Source organism: Triturus cristatus, chromosome 5_1, assembly GCF_964204655.1.
Source record: "Triturus cristatus chromosome 5_1, aTriCri1.1, whole genome shotgun sequence".
NCBI classification, from domain to species: Eukaryota; Metazoa; Chordata; class Amphibia; order Caudata; family Salamandridae; genus Triturus; species Triturus cristatus.
In genome coordinates this window covers 210,070,124-210,084,733 of record NC_140587.1, presented here as the reverse complement: position 1 = coordinate 210,084,733, position 14,610 = coordinate 210,070,124, and the positions used below count along the sequence as shown (strand labels likewise).

At 45.7% G+C, this 14,610-nt stretch overlaps 1 protein-coding gene across 4 annotated transcripts in view; it reads right to left on the bottom strand.

Moving 5' to 3' along the window:
* The window catches only part of PTP4A3 (protein tyrosine phosphatase 4A3), a 193,828-nt gene that overhangs the window by 81,923 nt on the left and 97,295 nt on the right, over positions 1 to 14,610 (bottom strand). For all 4 annotated transcript variants that reach the window (XR_014961468.1, XR_014961469.1, XM_085604825.1 and 1 more), the window contains exons 2-3: positions 13,814 to 14,518; positions 5,910 to 6,002 (exon numbers count right to left, since the gene is read on the bottom strand). Coding sequence is in view for 2 of the 4 variants with exons in the window: in XM_085604825.1 (XP_085460951.1) it covers positions 5,910 to 6,002; positions 13,814 to 13,942 (222 nt within the window). In the remaining 2 variants the exon portion in view is untranslated. The remainder of the gene's footprint in view (positions 1 to 5,909; positions 6,003 to 13,813; positions 14,519 to 14,610) is intronic.

Sequence of the window (14,610 nt, the reverse complement as noted above, 5' to 3'; positions counted from 1 at the left end):
GAAGTCTCTCCAAGTCTGGTGATGAAGCAGGGCTGAAACTATATGGCCCCTGGATATACCAGGACAAGCTAGAGGTGCGATGGTGACAGCATTGACCGGAGTGGCCCTGAAAATAAGGGGACATGGCTTCTTTCCCAGCTTTCTCCACCTAGTCCGACAATGGCCAAGGTTTGTAAGCAACAGCTGTAGATTAGGCGCTACGGAGCAGCAGATCTAAGAAGCCATCGACCCCTCCAGCATCATTGTGGTTTTCCCACAGGATCAGGAGGACAGGCGTGACATCTGGAGCCAGTCTTATAAAGGCTACATCCAACATCTTGGTGGGGACAGGCCTGGGTTAAATACTAGCGGCCAGGCGCTGCACTGGTCTGGTGAAGAAAGGAACTGCTGGGTATCAGGTTTCCAAATATACCGGGAGCTACAAGTAAAAGCAGAAGATTGTGGAGGGAAGTGGCACAGACCGGTTGTAAGGACAGCGAGTCACAGGGAGTGTGTCTATACTAAGAAGCTCCAGCCCGGGCCAAGGCTTCAGCGTATGGGCTATACTGAGGATGGATTGTGTAAGCGTGGTTGTGGTGCCGTGGCGACCTTCCTGCATATTTTATGGGAATGCCCGAAGGTAGAGCGATTCTGGCGCGGTGTGCACGAGGTCCTGCGAGTGGATACGCGTGTTGCGCTGCTGCCGGAAGCGAGGAGATGCCTGTTGAATGTGTGGGAACCAACTGACTACTCGGCTCCGCAAACGTGGTGGGTGACTCTGGGATATATGATTGCTAAGCGTGACATTGCGCAACGGTGGGGATCCCAGAACCCCCCCGACGGTGTCGGCCTGGAAAGAGCACATGGACTGGTGCATGTTTCGAGAAAAGGTGGTGTATGTGGCGAGGGGTAAGCCTGGGACATGGGTGAAAGTGTGGGGCCCCTGGAACGCCTACCGTGGGAGTATTTGCGTGCCACCATTGCTGCCTGCTGCCTCACCAGCCCCGTCCCCTTAGCTGACTCCTTCCCCTAGCCCCGTGCACAGGGTTCCCCCAGTCCTCGCTCTGTTTCCCTTCCCCTCCTTGGACTCCTCTGATAGTTGGGGTTCCCCATTGGGGAGCACGTGCTGCTACTTTCGACTGTAGGGTAGCCTCGTGGGTGTTGTTTTCTTGTTGTTTGTATAAAATGAAACCGTACTGTGGCGTATTACGGCTGTGGCCCATGATGTTGATAACTCCTGCTTATGCTCCTTTGTAACGCCAAGTGTTCTATGAACGTATGCCATATGTTTCTGCCATTCCTAGCGGCCGGCCGGCAGGTTGTGGGCCCATATTTGTATATTCTTGAGATTTGTAATAAACGGTTTCAAAAAACAAAAAAAACAAAAAAAACAAAAAAAAAAAAAAAAAAGAAGCTCCAGCCCTTAGGGCACCCTTTACAGTGCCTTCTCACCACTACAAAGGATCTAAGCCCTGCAATTGCATCAAATGGATTACTAGAGGATCGCATTCAATGGCATGTGCACGGTTCCCCTGGTGATTGACAGCTGACCAATCCCAACCACTTACTCCTTGTCTTGGAGTCAATTTCTAGCTAGTTTTCAAATGCTAAACGTTAACAGGATACCGTATCAAATGCGGCATTTACATCCAGCTCAGAACTGCACCCTCGAGTTTAACATTTTCAGACACCCATGCGCCTTTACCTTTTTACAAGATACGTTCAATACTCATGACATGACATAGGATTTATTTCGAGGTTCAGAACCCAATGTCCTACCAGAAGCACGATCTGATGTGCTTTTCCGGGACTAAAATGTGTATGTGTCCAGACCAAGTTCAAAAAGTTCTTGTGGAATAAATGCCAATATGTGTTGATCTTAATACCCGCCAGATTATAAGCTTCCGCCTCAGGACAAGTAAATGAATGACTTTTTAAAGACCCATCATAGTTACTCAAGTTGTTTATTTGTTTTTATTAAAAAGGGAACTCTGCTTCATCCGGAGCCAAATGACATTCCTCTCCTCGTTTCAGACAGGGGCTCCGTGTAAAGAGTTTTCAGACCGAAATGGAGTGGCAGGGGACCCAAGTCTTTCCCAGCTCCAAAAAAAAACATGCGCCTTAGGACCTGGCACCATGCACAATGGCCACCTTTGTGAGCCCAGCTTCCCCTCGCATACACCAGTCTTCCTCTTCAAAGAAAAACAAAACAATTCATATCCTCATAGCATGCAAGGACTATTACCTCTCCTAGCCAGGGGAAAGCTGCAATGAGTCATGCCAAAAACACCATCACAACAGGTAGAAATGAAGAGATCAATGTTTTCACACTGCTGACAGGTGTGCAGTCTATCTCCCAAAGGACGAGTGCAATCTTTTCAGTGTCTTTACTTCTTTCACCACTTACCCACTACCCAAGAGCATGCAGTTCAGTTCTGATTCACTTCTGATTACCTGTGGTGCTCTTGGAGACCTTGGTGCCGCTCTTGGAGACCTTGGTGCCGTATAGATGGTGAAGCGCTGCATTTATGTAGGGTTTTTATATAGAGCTTCAAGCCACAACATTAGCATCACAGCACTATGCGCCAGATCGCATTGTACAGAGATAGGTGGTCACATAAGATGCCATGATAGGCTGTCACATAAGATGCCATGATAGGCTGTCACATAAGATGCCATGATAGGCTGTCACATAAGATGCCATGATAGGCTGTCACATAAGATTCCATGTCCAAGCATCAGGATTAATCCCACTTTACCAGTCCTTGGGACGACCCACAGTAGCTTCTATCATGTGCTCTCTGGAAAGGAATCCACGTCCCTCCAAGGGATCAGCCCAACAGAAAGCAATGCCTGGCGCAAACCGATTCGGCTGACGCTGCAGTCTTGTCGGCTGATCTGCCAAGCAACAGCTCAACCCCGTTTGGCATTTCACTTCTCAATTCACATCCCCTTGATTATTTGTTTTCCGGCCTTTCTTCCATAAAGAGCCTGGAAAATCCCTACAAAGCTTCACTTTTCAACCCCCCTACTAAGATCTTATTTGCTGGGAAATGGAAAAGTGAAGGTTGACCTCATAACGGAGCGTTTGCTCCCAGCAAAAAAACAGTCTAAGGACGATCCTTCAGGAACTAGTCCTTAGTCATGTGATCAGCATCCTAAATGTCTGCAGGTCCAATTTAGATGTAGGGTCACAACAGGACCAGAAAACTCACTGGCCCATTCTCTTTACTCTCCTTCCACCACCAGAAGCTGGGACAGAACCCAAGACAACGGTAATGCACCACTGCTGCATCCTATCTGGAAAAGGAGTAGCCGGAAAGAGGGAGCGGCCTTGGACTCAAGGTCAAACACAAGAACCAGCTCACGTCATCTGCATGAAGGAGGACTTTAAACACACAAGGATCTCCAGCACAGATGGCCTGGAGAGCCTGGAAAAGAAAACAACTGCATCACAAGAGGGCTTGGTCTAGCTGAAGTGCTAAATGGTGAGTTTGCGTGGACCGCAACCCAGCTAGTACCATTGTAAATGCCAGCAGGTCATGGATCAAAGCCAGCTGCAGAAAAGGAGTGTTCAACGATTACAGAACCGAACATTAAATGTGGGGGTAGTAGTCAATACTACACCCACTGAGAAGCAGGATTTACTCCACCTCCCTTTGTCCCTTGATTGTGTACTGGGAACCTGCATTACTGTACAACTTAAGTTTGTTCTGTTTAGGGCTGCTCTTCGAACAATCCTCGGAGGACTTCTGGATCTTGAGTTTCCTAGTTGACAGTCTAGTGTATGGTTCCTTAAACTGTGGTGCACCTTTAAGGTGAGGGTCCCTTTGGCTGCTAAACATTCTAGTGGGTTCTTTATTATCAGCAGTTGCCATTTCCAGAGGAAAAAAACTATCACAACCAGATGATACCAAGATACAAACAACTTGAATACTTTGGCACCCTTTGTGTCAACTAATCGGCCTTATCCAGTGCTCGCTTGTCACAGTGGATTATGTGGAGATCAGGTGGATCCATAAGTGGTCCCCGGAGGTCCACTCACCCTAACAGCAGTGCCTCTTCACAATCCTGCTACCCTGAAGGGTTCCAACTCATTTCGAGGGGGAAAAATTGACAGCATCCACAGAGGAACCCCAGTTGGTGGAACGAATTTCAATGAATTTATAGAATGTAAAAAAAAATAATAATAATAATAAAAGGCCAATAGGACATTGATACTTAATAGCATTATACCAGACAAAGAAGACCCAATGGAAGCAACTAATAGTAGAAAAACACAAGCAAGAAGTAAAACAGACAAGTAGAAAAAGGAGGAAGGAGAAACAGAGACTGTGGCACAATGGTACCAGTAAGGGTAAAGATGCGAGGAAATAGGCAGGAGTATAGGAGCCGGGGTGTAGACTGGGTAGAGGTGCTGTGGTTTAGGCAAGTGCGCTTAACATAGAACATCTTCCTATCTCTTAAGGTAAGAGGCAATACAATACATGGAGAACAGTGTTCCTAAGGTACTGGTAGATGTAGCGGTACTAGGGTATAACAAGCGACAGAGGTACTAGATTAGGGATACTAGAGTAAAGGTACATATATTAGGGTGTTTATTGAACCATAATTGGGAAACTAGAGACTGGGAAATGAAAAGAAATAAAGAAACTGCAGGAATTGTTTTGCCATGAAGGACTCCTCAGAATGGATGTCACATCCTGGGAAAGCTACTCATTTGGAAAGATTTGAGGGACTTTGCTGCCAAGGAAAGTTTTTGGGGAGAAAATGTTTCCCAAGTACGCCTAGTGCCAAGAATAGCCACAATGACATCTAATAGGGGGTCTCCAACTAGTAGCTTGTAAGGTGCTGTAGCTCTCCAGCTACCTCCGAGTAGCTCACCTGTGTGCAGCCCATCTTATTAAATTAGGAAGCTCTTGCTCGGCTGAATTATTATAGATATACAAAAATTTTAATTATACAGCACTAATATCAGTAGCTGTCAATGAGTTTCATTGAACATAAGTAGCTCTCAGTACAGACCAGGTTGAAGACCCATGGACTGGTGATTTTATCTTCCAACCAAGAACATCCTTTTCAGTTAAGTTGGTATCACAGTTCACATGGTTCATTGTTTTTGCTGGGAGGACTGTAGTTTTCACTCACGCCATGTTGCTTCTCCTGAATCCAAAGTTGAACCAAAACTAAGAAAGTGCAAAGGGATCAATACCATATGACACCCACTGTCCCCTCATATATGGCAGGTGAACTCGTGAATCCGAGGGTGGGATGCAAGCACTGTAATGAACACAGCTATACCAAAGAACTCTTGTTTTTGATCCTTACTTTTTTAAAATACTTTATTGATTTTCAAGACCAAGGAATTGGATTATAGCAATCAGGCATGGCAGTAACAGATAAAGACAAGTTCAATAGTTATGCAGACATAAGCGAATATTGCACACAGAGTCAGTACATAATTTAACGTACAAACACATTTAGAAGCTTGCAGAAGCTACTGGTATCTGCTTTGCTTAAGATCTGCTATGGTGAGCCTTATTTGCAACAACCATTCCTTTCCCATTTGTAAACAAACTTTTCTATTTTTATGAAGGAATCTTAGGCAGGACACCCTGCCAGACTGCACTGAAGTCTACTAGCTGCTCCTAATGAAAGTCTGGACTGATCGCACCTACTACCCTTGGAGAGTCAATCCATCAGTGTTTAAGCAAGACTACTCACCGGTGTGTGTGTATTGGGGGGGGGGGGGGAGAAAGGGGAGGGTGGTCCGGTCTACATGATTTTACTTTTAATAGCAATTTGGACTGCACATGTACGAGTCAATCAGTGGTCAATGACCGTACCCACCACAGACACTGCCCAGAGAGAAGACAACACAACACAACATCCAGAGCTAGCAGCAATCCCCCCCCCCCCACTCTACTCACGAGCACAGTGATGCCGTCCTTCTCCAACAGAGTTTTGTCATAGGTCACCTCGCACACCCTCACCACTGTCGTGGCGCCATACCTCTTCAGATCCTGAAAGGAGACAAAGATTGGGTCAAGGTTCTCGCCGTGTTGTCTTCTAAAGAGCAGCGCTATCACCCTCAAACAAAGTTTACATTCTGTGTATTTTGGTCTCTTGTTCGCGCACAAACTACTCCTTTCAGCAAGCACGCCCAGGGCTCCCCACACAATCTGCAAAAATCGAAACTGTTTGGCAACCTTTGTAAAGCTAACCTCCGAGAGGTCCTTGAAAGGGACAATGTGGCAGGCAGCTTCCATTAATACCTGCTATATTGATCAATCGCCGACAATAGCTCCGTTTATTACCACGCTGTGCCCTTCAAAAACTGGGACACCTATTCCGTAAAATACAAAAAAGTCAAATTCAAAAACAGAAAGCAAATAAAAGGCTTGTTTTTCTACAGCATAGAACTCAGTCGTTGCATTTTCACTTCTAGGCCGTGCTCCCCCTGAGGTACACCACCAGAAAGAAATCCCTCCACCCGGCAGGCAAAACACAAATGTATCTATTGGCTGGGAACTGGGCCAGTGCACCCCCCCTGCCCCCACGTGCATGAAGTGCTTCATCCACGCACGTTTTGATGGTTTGTGTCCAGAAAGGCCCAAAACGCTTCAGAAAGGAGCATTGAGCAGTCAAAGAGAAGGAGTTTTAATTGATTAGGTTTGGCTGTGAGGCCTTGTAACAATTTTCTGATTGCCTCTTTACTTCCCATTGCAGTAGCACCCTCTTCCTGTTTGTTCTAAGGCAAGACAAAATGCAGACAAGACAATTCTGCCTGCCATGTCCAAACCCTATTGCGTTCCTTGTTCATCACTGATGTAATCACAATGCTAATTTGATGTATTCAATGGATGACGTAATTTGAGGCACTGAAAAGAACGTTTCCCTTGATCACTTAACCACCGACACCCACCACCCCTTTTCCAAACTTCCCTCATTATCTCCAAAGCTAGCCCTTTAGCTAGCAGACGAGCTCCACTGCAGCCATGCACAGTGCAACTGGAATACCTAATGATGCACGCCATAGAAATGACAGTTTATTCGGCTATGGATGCAGGCGTGGAGTGCAATTGGAGGCAGTGCTTAATTTGAGCCGGTGGGTTCCGGTGCTCGCACCAGTATTTAATTGTCAGCACCAGCACTTCATTTTCGACACTGGTACGGTTTGTATAAATTAGAGATGAGCAGAACAGCAATTGTTTATTAATTTAGTATGCATTAAAACACAACTAATACCTCCCGCCCAAGCTATTTTTTTTATAGCTTTGGGGGCTTGGAACTGGCTGAATGGTCACACTTGTAGTAGACTGCCGGCTATCAGTAGTTGTGTAGGTACTGTCATTGGCAACGCTGGCAGTGGCAATGGGTGGTGCAGGCTGAGGAGGCCTCCCGAGTGGCACCCTAGCACTTTTTTGTTTTACAATTTAAGCACTGAGCACCAGTCTAGGCGCCACGGACCCCGTCCATCTGGCCTGGCCTCATGTCAAAGGGCTGGTAATGCATTACGTAGTAAACTTGCTATACTTCACGTGATACAGCATGATTAAGTAATGCAAACCAGCTTTGCTTCCACAGGACAGACTAACTAACACAGTTACACCCAAAAGCACAGAATTGCTTTATAATCTTTTGCGTGCCACCCAACAGTACAAAGCTGGTAAGAAAAACACCATTTCCTACACCTAGCAGTGCCGGCACAAGCCATACAGCCAGCTGTCCTATGGCTCATTACTTAACCAATCTAGGTCATATGGAGACAAAACACCTGTAAATCAACGCAGCCTAGACATGTCCGGATTGGCTGGCACTGGGAGCCCAACAGCATTTCCCAACACAACACTCAAACATACAACAGCACACAATAGACAGACATTCTAGCGTGCATCCAGTGCAGCAGTGAGTTGGCTTCAATAGTACCAGACCGCACTCTTCAAAAAATACAAATACTTGAATCACGTTTCATCTGCCACACAACGTGCCAGCCTACCGACCTAGAGGATGCTAAGAATAAAAAAATGCAAAGTTCCTCTGTCCCCAAATCAGATCCCAAACAAATCAATGAATAAAGGCGCCCTAGGATTCAGACCAGAAAAGTATAATTTTAAAATCCTCTTCACCGGACAAAACAGGCTCTAGTCTGCTATGGAAACCTAGGAAGTATATGGAAAGTTTGGGATGGACAGCTGAAGTCACATCACAGTCATAAGATTGACAGGCTGTGCACTATAGTAATGTCAATAACAAAAACAGAAAGATTCAAAGAAACCAGGAAAAGATAATGGAGCTCTACCGGGGGGGGGGGGGGGGGGGGGGGGGGGGTGTATCGGCAATAGTTGAGACAATAGCACAAGATAATTTAGCATAAGCAGCGGAGACTTCTGGGAGATTGTACGCAAAAGCACCACATTACAGATGTAACAATAAGGTCAAGATCAGGGAGGGACGGAACCTGGGCCAAACACCTGAACCAAGGTGATTGACTAGAGCTTCACATAACAGCCCCACGAGTTCTTACTGTTTAATTCAGATAATCTTGCCACCCCCAAAACCTTTATAGAGGTACAACGTTTATTGGCTTCAAAAATGCCACCAAGCCCATATTGGACAAGGGGCTCTCGAATAAATGCAAAACTACGGAAAGATTGTGGAGTTAGGACTTGCTCAGTTTCAGGAAATAATGGAAGACCCAGCCGATGGATTAACTAATCTGGTTCTCTAAACTAATCAGGATACTGGCTGTTACTTTGTTGTTTGTTTTTAACTGGTCAGGTAGGTGCCTCCGTCCACCTCTTAGTTGTAGGTGGATTACACGAGGAGTAGGCTATTTTCACTACAATGGCCCAGGTCTCAAACTGCTTAGTAGGATCTTACTTTGCGCCAAGAGGCCACCAACTGTAAACATGCGCTTCACTAACCTAAATAAAGTACCACCAGCAGGGAAGCAGATCACCAAACCACAGCAAGACAGCAGCATGTACCAGAGCCAATAAAGGGAGGAGAGAAGCAGTATTTGACTTTACTGTGAGGTTTAAAGGTTTTACAGAAACTCCACCCCTCTAACATGATACTGCCAGAATGTTCACCAATTACAGGGAAATGACTACGTTCGAAAGATCCTTCCACTCCTCAGAGTTCAACGTTCAAGCCCATACCCAACAACCTACAGGGCAATTGCCCTGCAGGATCTGCATTACAAGGGCTACTCGGAGACAAGGCTGAAACCGGTATCTATCTTCCACACAGCCAGGGTGTTGGTGACAAGACAATGGTGGATTGCTTGTTTCAGTCAGTTAGTAGAGCGCTGGTCCTTATTCTCCAATGCCATGTTAGACTGGACGCAGGTGAACTGAAATTGTATTATTGAGTTCTCATCTTGGAATGGCAAAGAGTGAGTTCCATACCAACACCCTGCCCCCACCCCCACATCGGATTGGTGAATAGTTGCTCAGCTGTAGCCAACCAGGTACTTGACATGCTAGAGGACTAATCCACCACCATGGCATGTACACTACATAGGGACCCACCAAACCCTGCATCCTCCCTAGCCTTCCCAAAACCACCATCATAGAAAGTACATAATGGAGGCATCTCACCATCCTGGTTTTAAACTGTCCCACTTCAAATCATGGACTAAAAGCCCCATTCAAAATAAGCCAAAATCTAAACTTCTTTAGGTCCATAAAAATAATGTCTATTATTTCAAAGTTTGCTCCCGTCACTGTACTGAAATCTGTTGCAGCGTCAAAGTTGATTTTCCGATTTGATTTATCATCATCACCTCAATCGCAGAGCAAAGGTATTCAGTTACTACCAACAAATATTCCTTTTTCTGGACGGGACAATCGCCACAACCAGTAAAAGCGACTGCCATCTGAGCTTCCTTTTTAGGTCTCGCTTAAAGATCACTTTTTGTGGTTGTCAAAGACCTGCTGTGGACCACACCAATATTTACCTTGGACTTTGAGTCAGCCTGCTTACAACTGCTGGGTTTTCTCTTCATCCTATGTCTTTACTCGTTATTCAATGGCTTTCCTTCGTCTTGTGTTTATCCCTCCCATGGAGCATAGCTTCTTTACCTTACTTTTGATTGGATTACTTTTATCCTTCTGCTGTTCACTTGGAGTGAAACTTTTTCAGTAATCCATGAGAGGGCAAATATTTTCTAACTCTTTCAATCATGTGCTGCTCCCAAATACCTCAACTGTGTACACACGTCATCTTGCTGGCTCATGAAGCAGGTGCGTCAAAGATTACACATGATGCATAGGTTGAGGCTTCCAGACAGTGAATGCTTTCTGGTTCCGTAAGGCATATTGTAGGCTTATCAAGACCATACAGGGGTTAGCACTCTGCCCATTGGTTGGCTTTTTGTCACCCTTATTTGATTGCTTTCTATCAGATTGCTCTCCTTGCATCAGCCTGTCCATCTTTTATTTCTTCCTGTCTTGGGATTAGCCTCTTTAACATGTTTTTTGCTCGCTTTTAATAAAGTATTATTTTTCTTTTAGATTAAGCACTCCAAGAGGGTGTCCTCTGTTTGTTGTCCCTCGTGCACTTATTTCTGACCACCCCCCCTCCCCAAGTTCTTGCTCTCACCTGTTTTCTCATACCGCACTCTCCGTGCTGCTCTTCCCTCATTTGCAATATTGCTTGAAGCCACACGTGTTGGCCAGTTCCCACCCAATTCAGCTCTGCCTTTTGAAGCTTTCATTCCCTACCCCAGTGTTTTACCACTAGCTTGGCTTCTCAAAAACAAATCTGTTGGATCGGATATGGATCCGCAAATAAAGACAAAAACGCAACTGCGTCTTTTTGTAGGCGCAATAGGCTTTTTTCTTTTTTAGCTGTGCTGCGCAGCATCCGGGATGCTGTACAGAATTGCTACAAGGTATTGGCAAAGTCAACTGCTTACAAAGGTGAGACCTATGGGCTTTGCCAAAGCTTGTGTTTTTAGGTCTCACCTACAAACCTCTTTACACAGAGTGAAATCTAACATCTATTATGGATAATAGCAATACTAAGAATGGGCTTTGGGCCAGCCCATCACTAGTGGAACTTTCGTTAGACTTATTTGCTTGATCCTTATTTACCAGCTTTCCTTCCTCTTTTTCGGTTTATCCCTCCTTTGGCGCAGAACTTCTTCACCATCCTTTTGAGTGAGTGACTTGCATCCTTTAAGTGCTTATATTCAGAGAACTACTTTAATCTTTATTAAGCACCCCATACATGCACAATTGTTTTCATGGTCTGCTCCAAAGGTATTCTTTCTGCACTCATCTTGCCCTTCTTAGTGTTGTTCCTCCCCACCCCTGTGTGTTCATTATACCGCCCATCCCAATGCTGCACCGTTATCTTTATCGTATCCGCTCATTCAAATTCCGCATTTGCTTCCCTTTTTGACACTTTTTATATTTTATGAATTCACTGCTCCAAATTGGGCATACCATCTTGAAATTTGAAATCAAAACGAAACAAAATGGCTACATTACGCATGCCCAGACATGGTTGGTGCTGCAAAAAATAATACTACATCTTGTCTCTAGTTGCCAAAGAACACCATTGGTAAAACCAACAGGTCTGCAATCCAAACCAAGACGAGAGATCTATTAGTTTTGCCAATGCTGCTTTGTTTCTTGGCATGAACTCCTCCGCTTGTTTCCAGACCTTGGAAGGTGAAGTCGTTAAACTGGCCGCCTAAGCTGCTGATGCGCTTTCAACCAGTTGGTGCAAGCTAAAAGGAGAGCAGGCAGCATGAAGCCCTGTAGCAGAAGTAAACAGTTATGGCCTACGTGGAAAAAAGGTGGCCCTACAGCACGGGCTTCGCCCAATCAGTAACTGTCTGAGCCCTTTATACAAAAAGGAACTTGGGAGGCATCTCTGGAAGATAGCCAGGGAGCTGGTCAGTCTTCTAGATAGTATTTATAGGCAGATCATCTATGTAGTGTCTAGATCTTTGGCAAGTTAAGCATACAGTTCTCTCCAATGAAACACAGTGGGACAATGAGAATCTATGGGCACAAGGATAGGAGGAAGATTAACACCAGAGGCCCGCTTTACAGAGAGGGCGCACGGTCCTGGTTTGCACCAAGGTACATCTTTAAACAGTGGTGCCGGGCGCAAACAGGGAGGGTACAACCGGTTACATTTAATGCGCTGCCGCCAGGGCAGCCGCAAAGCTGCGCATTCATTGAACTACAGAGCAGCTATTTCAAAGCCGCTTCTGGTTTCACTGTGCAGGAGGCCATCTCCCCTGCACTTCAAAGAGGGGCTAGAGATCCCCTTCCAGGGCAGGCGCAGTGAGTGACTGCACCCACCAGCAGGGGGGATATCTGCAGAGTTCATGGGACTCTATGCTCCCTCAAGATAGCTGATATAAGGGCAAACACTGACAGTGTGCTGCCTCTTTGTGGCACGCTGTAAGTGCTCCACCTAAGGCACTGTTTGCCTCCGCGCACAGGCGGTATTATGAGCACCAAGGCAAAGTGATTCCCTCATTTGCATGGGGCATTGCTCCCATGCAAACTCTGAATCGCCCTGTGAAGATAGAGCTGGCACACATGTGGTGCCAGCGCAATCAGTATTACAAAAGGAGCAACACAAGTCTGTAGCCCCTTCTGTAAAACCACAGTGCCCTTGGGGGTGCAAGAAATGGGTGCACATGCCCTTTGCCTCCCGGGGCACTATGGGTAATACGATCTGTGGTTGAATTGTGGGAGGTACCAAAACAGTTTGGGTGACATGAAGAACTTCCATATAGATCTCGCAAGCTTCCCACCTCCAACCTAATCCAGTCCCAGTTTGTTTTTTCTGTTCATTATAGGGTGTGTAGCCCTAGTCACCCAGTTAGCAGTACACGTCCCAGAATGTAAATAAATTAAATGGATGAGCTAATTATGCATGGACATGGAAAACTGGAGACCTCTTTAAACCAAAAAAACAGTAGAATAGGATCCATAGAATATTTTGTCAAACAGCTACAGCTTTGGAATGCACCTGCACTCTGGGAATGGTACAGAAAGTGGAGAAGACAGGGCAGCATTGCCAGCACCCCCAATCTTCACTGGTTACTGTCTTCTGAAACACGTGCTTAGCGATGCATAGCAGTGGCTGTACCAACAATGATGAATACTAAAGATGTTCACATAAAGCGAGTGTTATCATGCACTGCGTTTACCACAATGCATCGGGCTAATTGTGTGCCAGTATGCAGAGCACTGTGCTCCCTACATCTTTTCATACAGGTGTCAATGCCCCATATTCTGTACGCCGCACATAATAAGTGTAACATTACTGTGTGACCTGGGCTGTTTAATGCAAGTTTAGGATGACCTAAGGCATGCCAGATTTTCAAGAAATGCACAAGATAAATTTAAATGCAATTCATGTTAAAGGACTCCTTTACATAGCTAGTCGTGTGGCGTGGATACATCCCTCCTGGGTCTATTTTGGAAACCTCCAATGTGTATGTATCCAATCTGCACCTCTTCCTGGAGTTCTAAACTGTTGAGACGTACCTTTAATGTATAGTTCTTCTCCAGAAGCAGCCAATATAAGCTGGTACAATGTGTGTGGAGGGGTGGGGGGTGGGGGGTGATAGGGAAGGAAGGGGATATTTTTTGGCAGCAGGGAAAATTTGCAACTGAGCTCCGTGACTGGAAGTGGTCAGACATATGAGAAGTTTGCTAAGCTCCCAGTAACTTTTACTAGTGGTTGCTGTTTTAGTTGTTACACACGAATACTTGCTCAAGGCAAGATGCAATGTTTGAGCTGACCAGATCTGCTGGTGTAGTGCACACATGAAACTTACACTTCGGTCACTCACCTCCATAAATGCGCTGAGGGTAGCATTGGTGGGGTTGTGAGTGATCAGAAACCGCATTGTTTTATAACAGACTTCCACTGGTGCGGGGCGATTCATACGAGCCATGATTAAGGGCAAGGCAATAACCATGAAGAAAGGGGAAAAACCTTCAAAGATAGTGGGTGGAAAAAATAATCAAAACAACGGTTGTGCAAGAAATAAAAATGTGGAACTCCTGAAGGTGTGTTGGGCTTTCCAAAACAATCCAGATATTTAAAGTTAATCAAATCCTTCGTAGATTGAGTTGATTTTCATTTTTCCATGCAATTTGAGAAATATCCGCTTATGAAAATGTACAACTCGTTATTTCTGCCGCTGCCTGACCCGCTTCCTTTTTTTAAATTAAAAAAAGGCCCCGTATTGCGGTCTCAAATCGTCCAAGCTTACGTGCAGTCCTTCGGGCTATCACGTTACCCCATCTGGATATGTGCAGTATTTGAGGGTGGCGGCGGGGGCTCCGAGAGAGTCAAGCTCGGGCAGGCGGGATTCTCGTGGGCTGGAGACGCCTGGCGAGCGGATGGTAATGGCTAGTGCAGCGAGGGGGGAGTCCTGGTAGCCCCGCAGAGCCCGCCTGTCAATCAGCCGTCGCAGTGTTGCGCATGGCAGTATTCAAAGTTGCTGCTCCGCACCTCCATAAAGCTGCAGCCAACCGGAAGCGTAGCCAACCTGTCAAAACAAAAAAAAAACGGTTAGCGTGCCCATAAACCAGATAGAAACGTGTCAATCATCAAGTGATGCACGAGGCAATCAAAGCACAA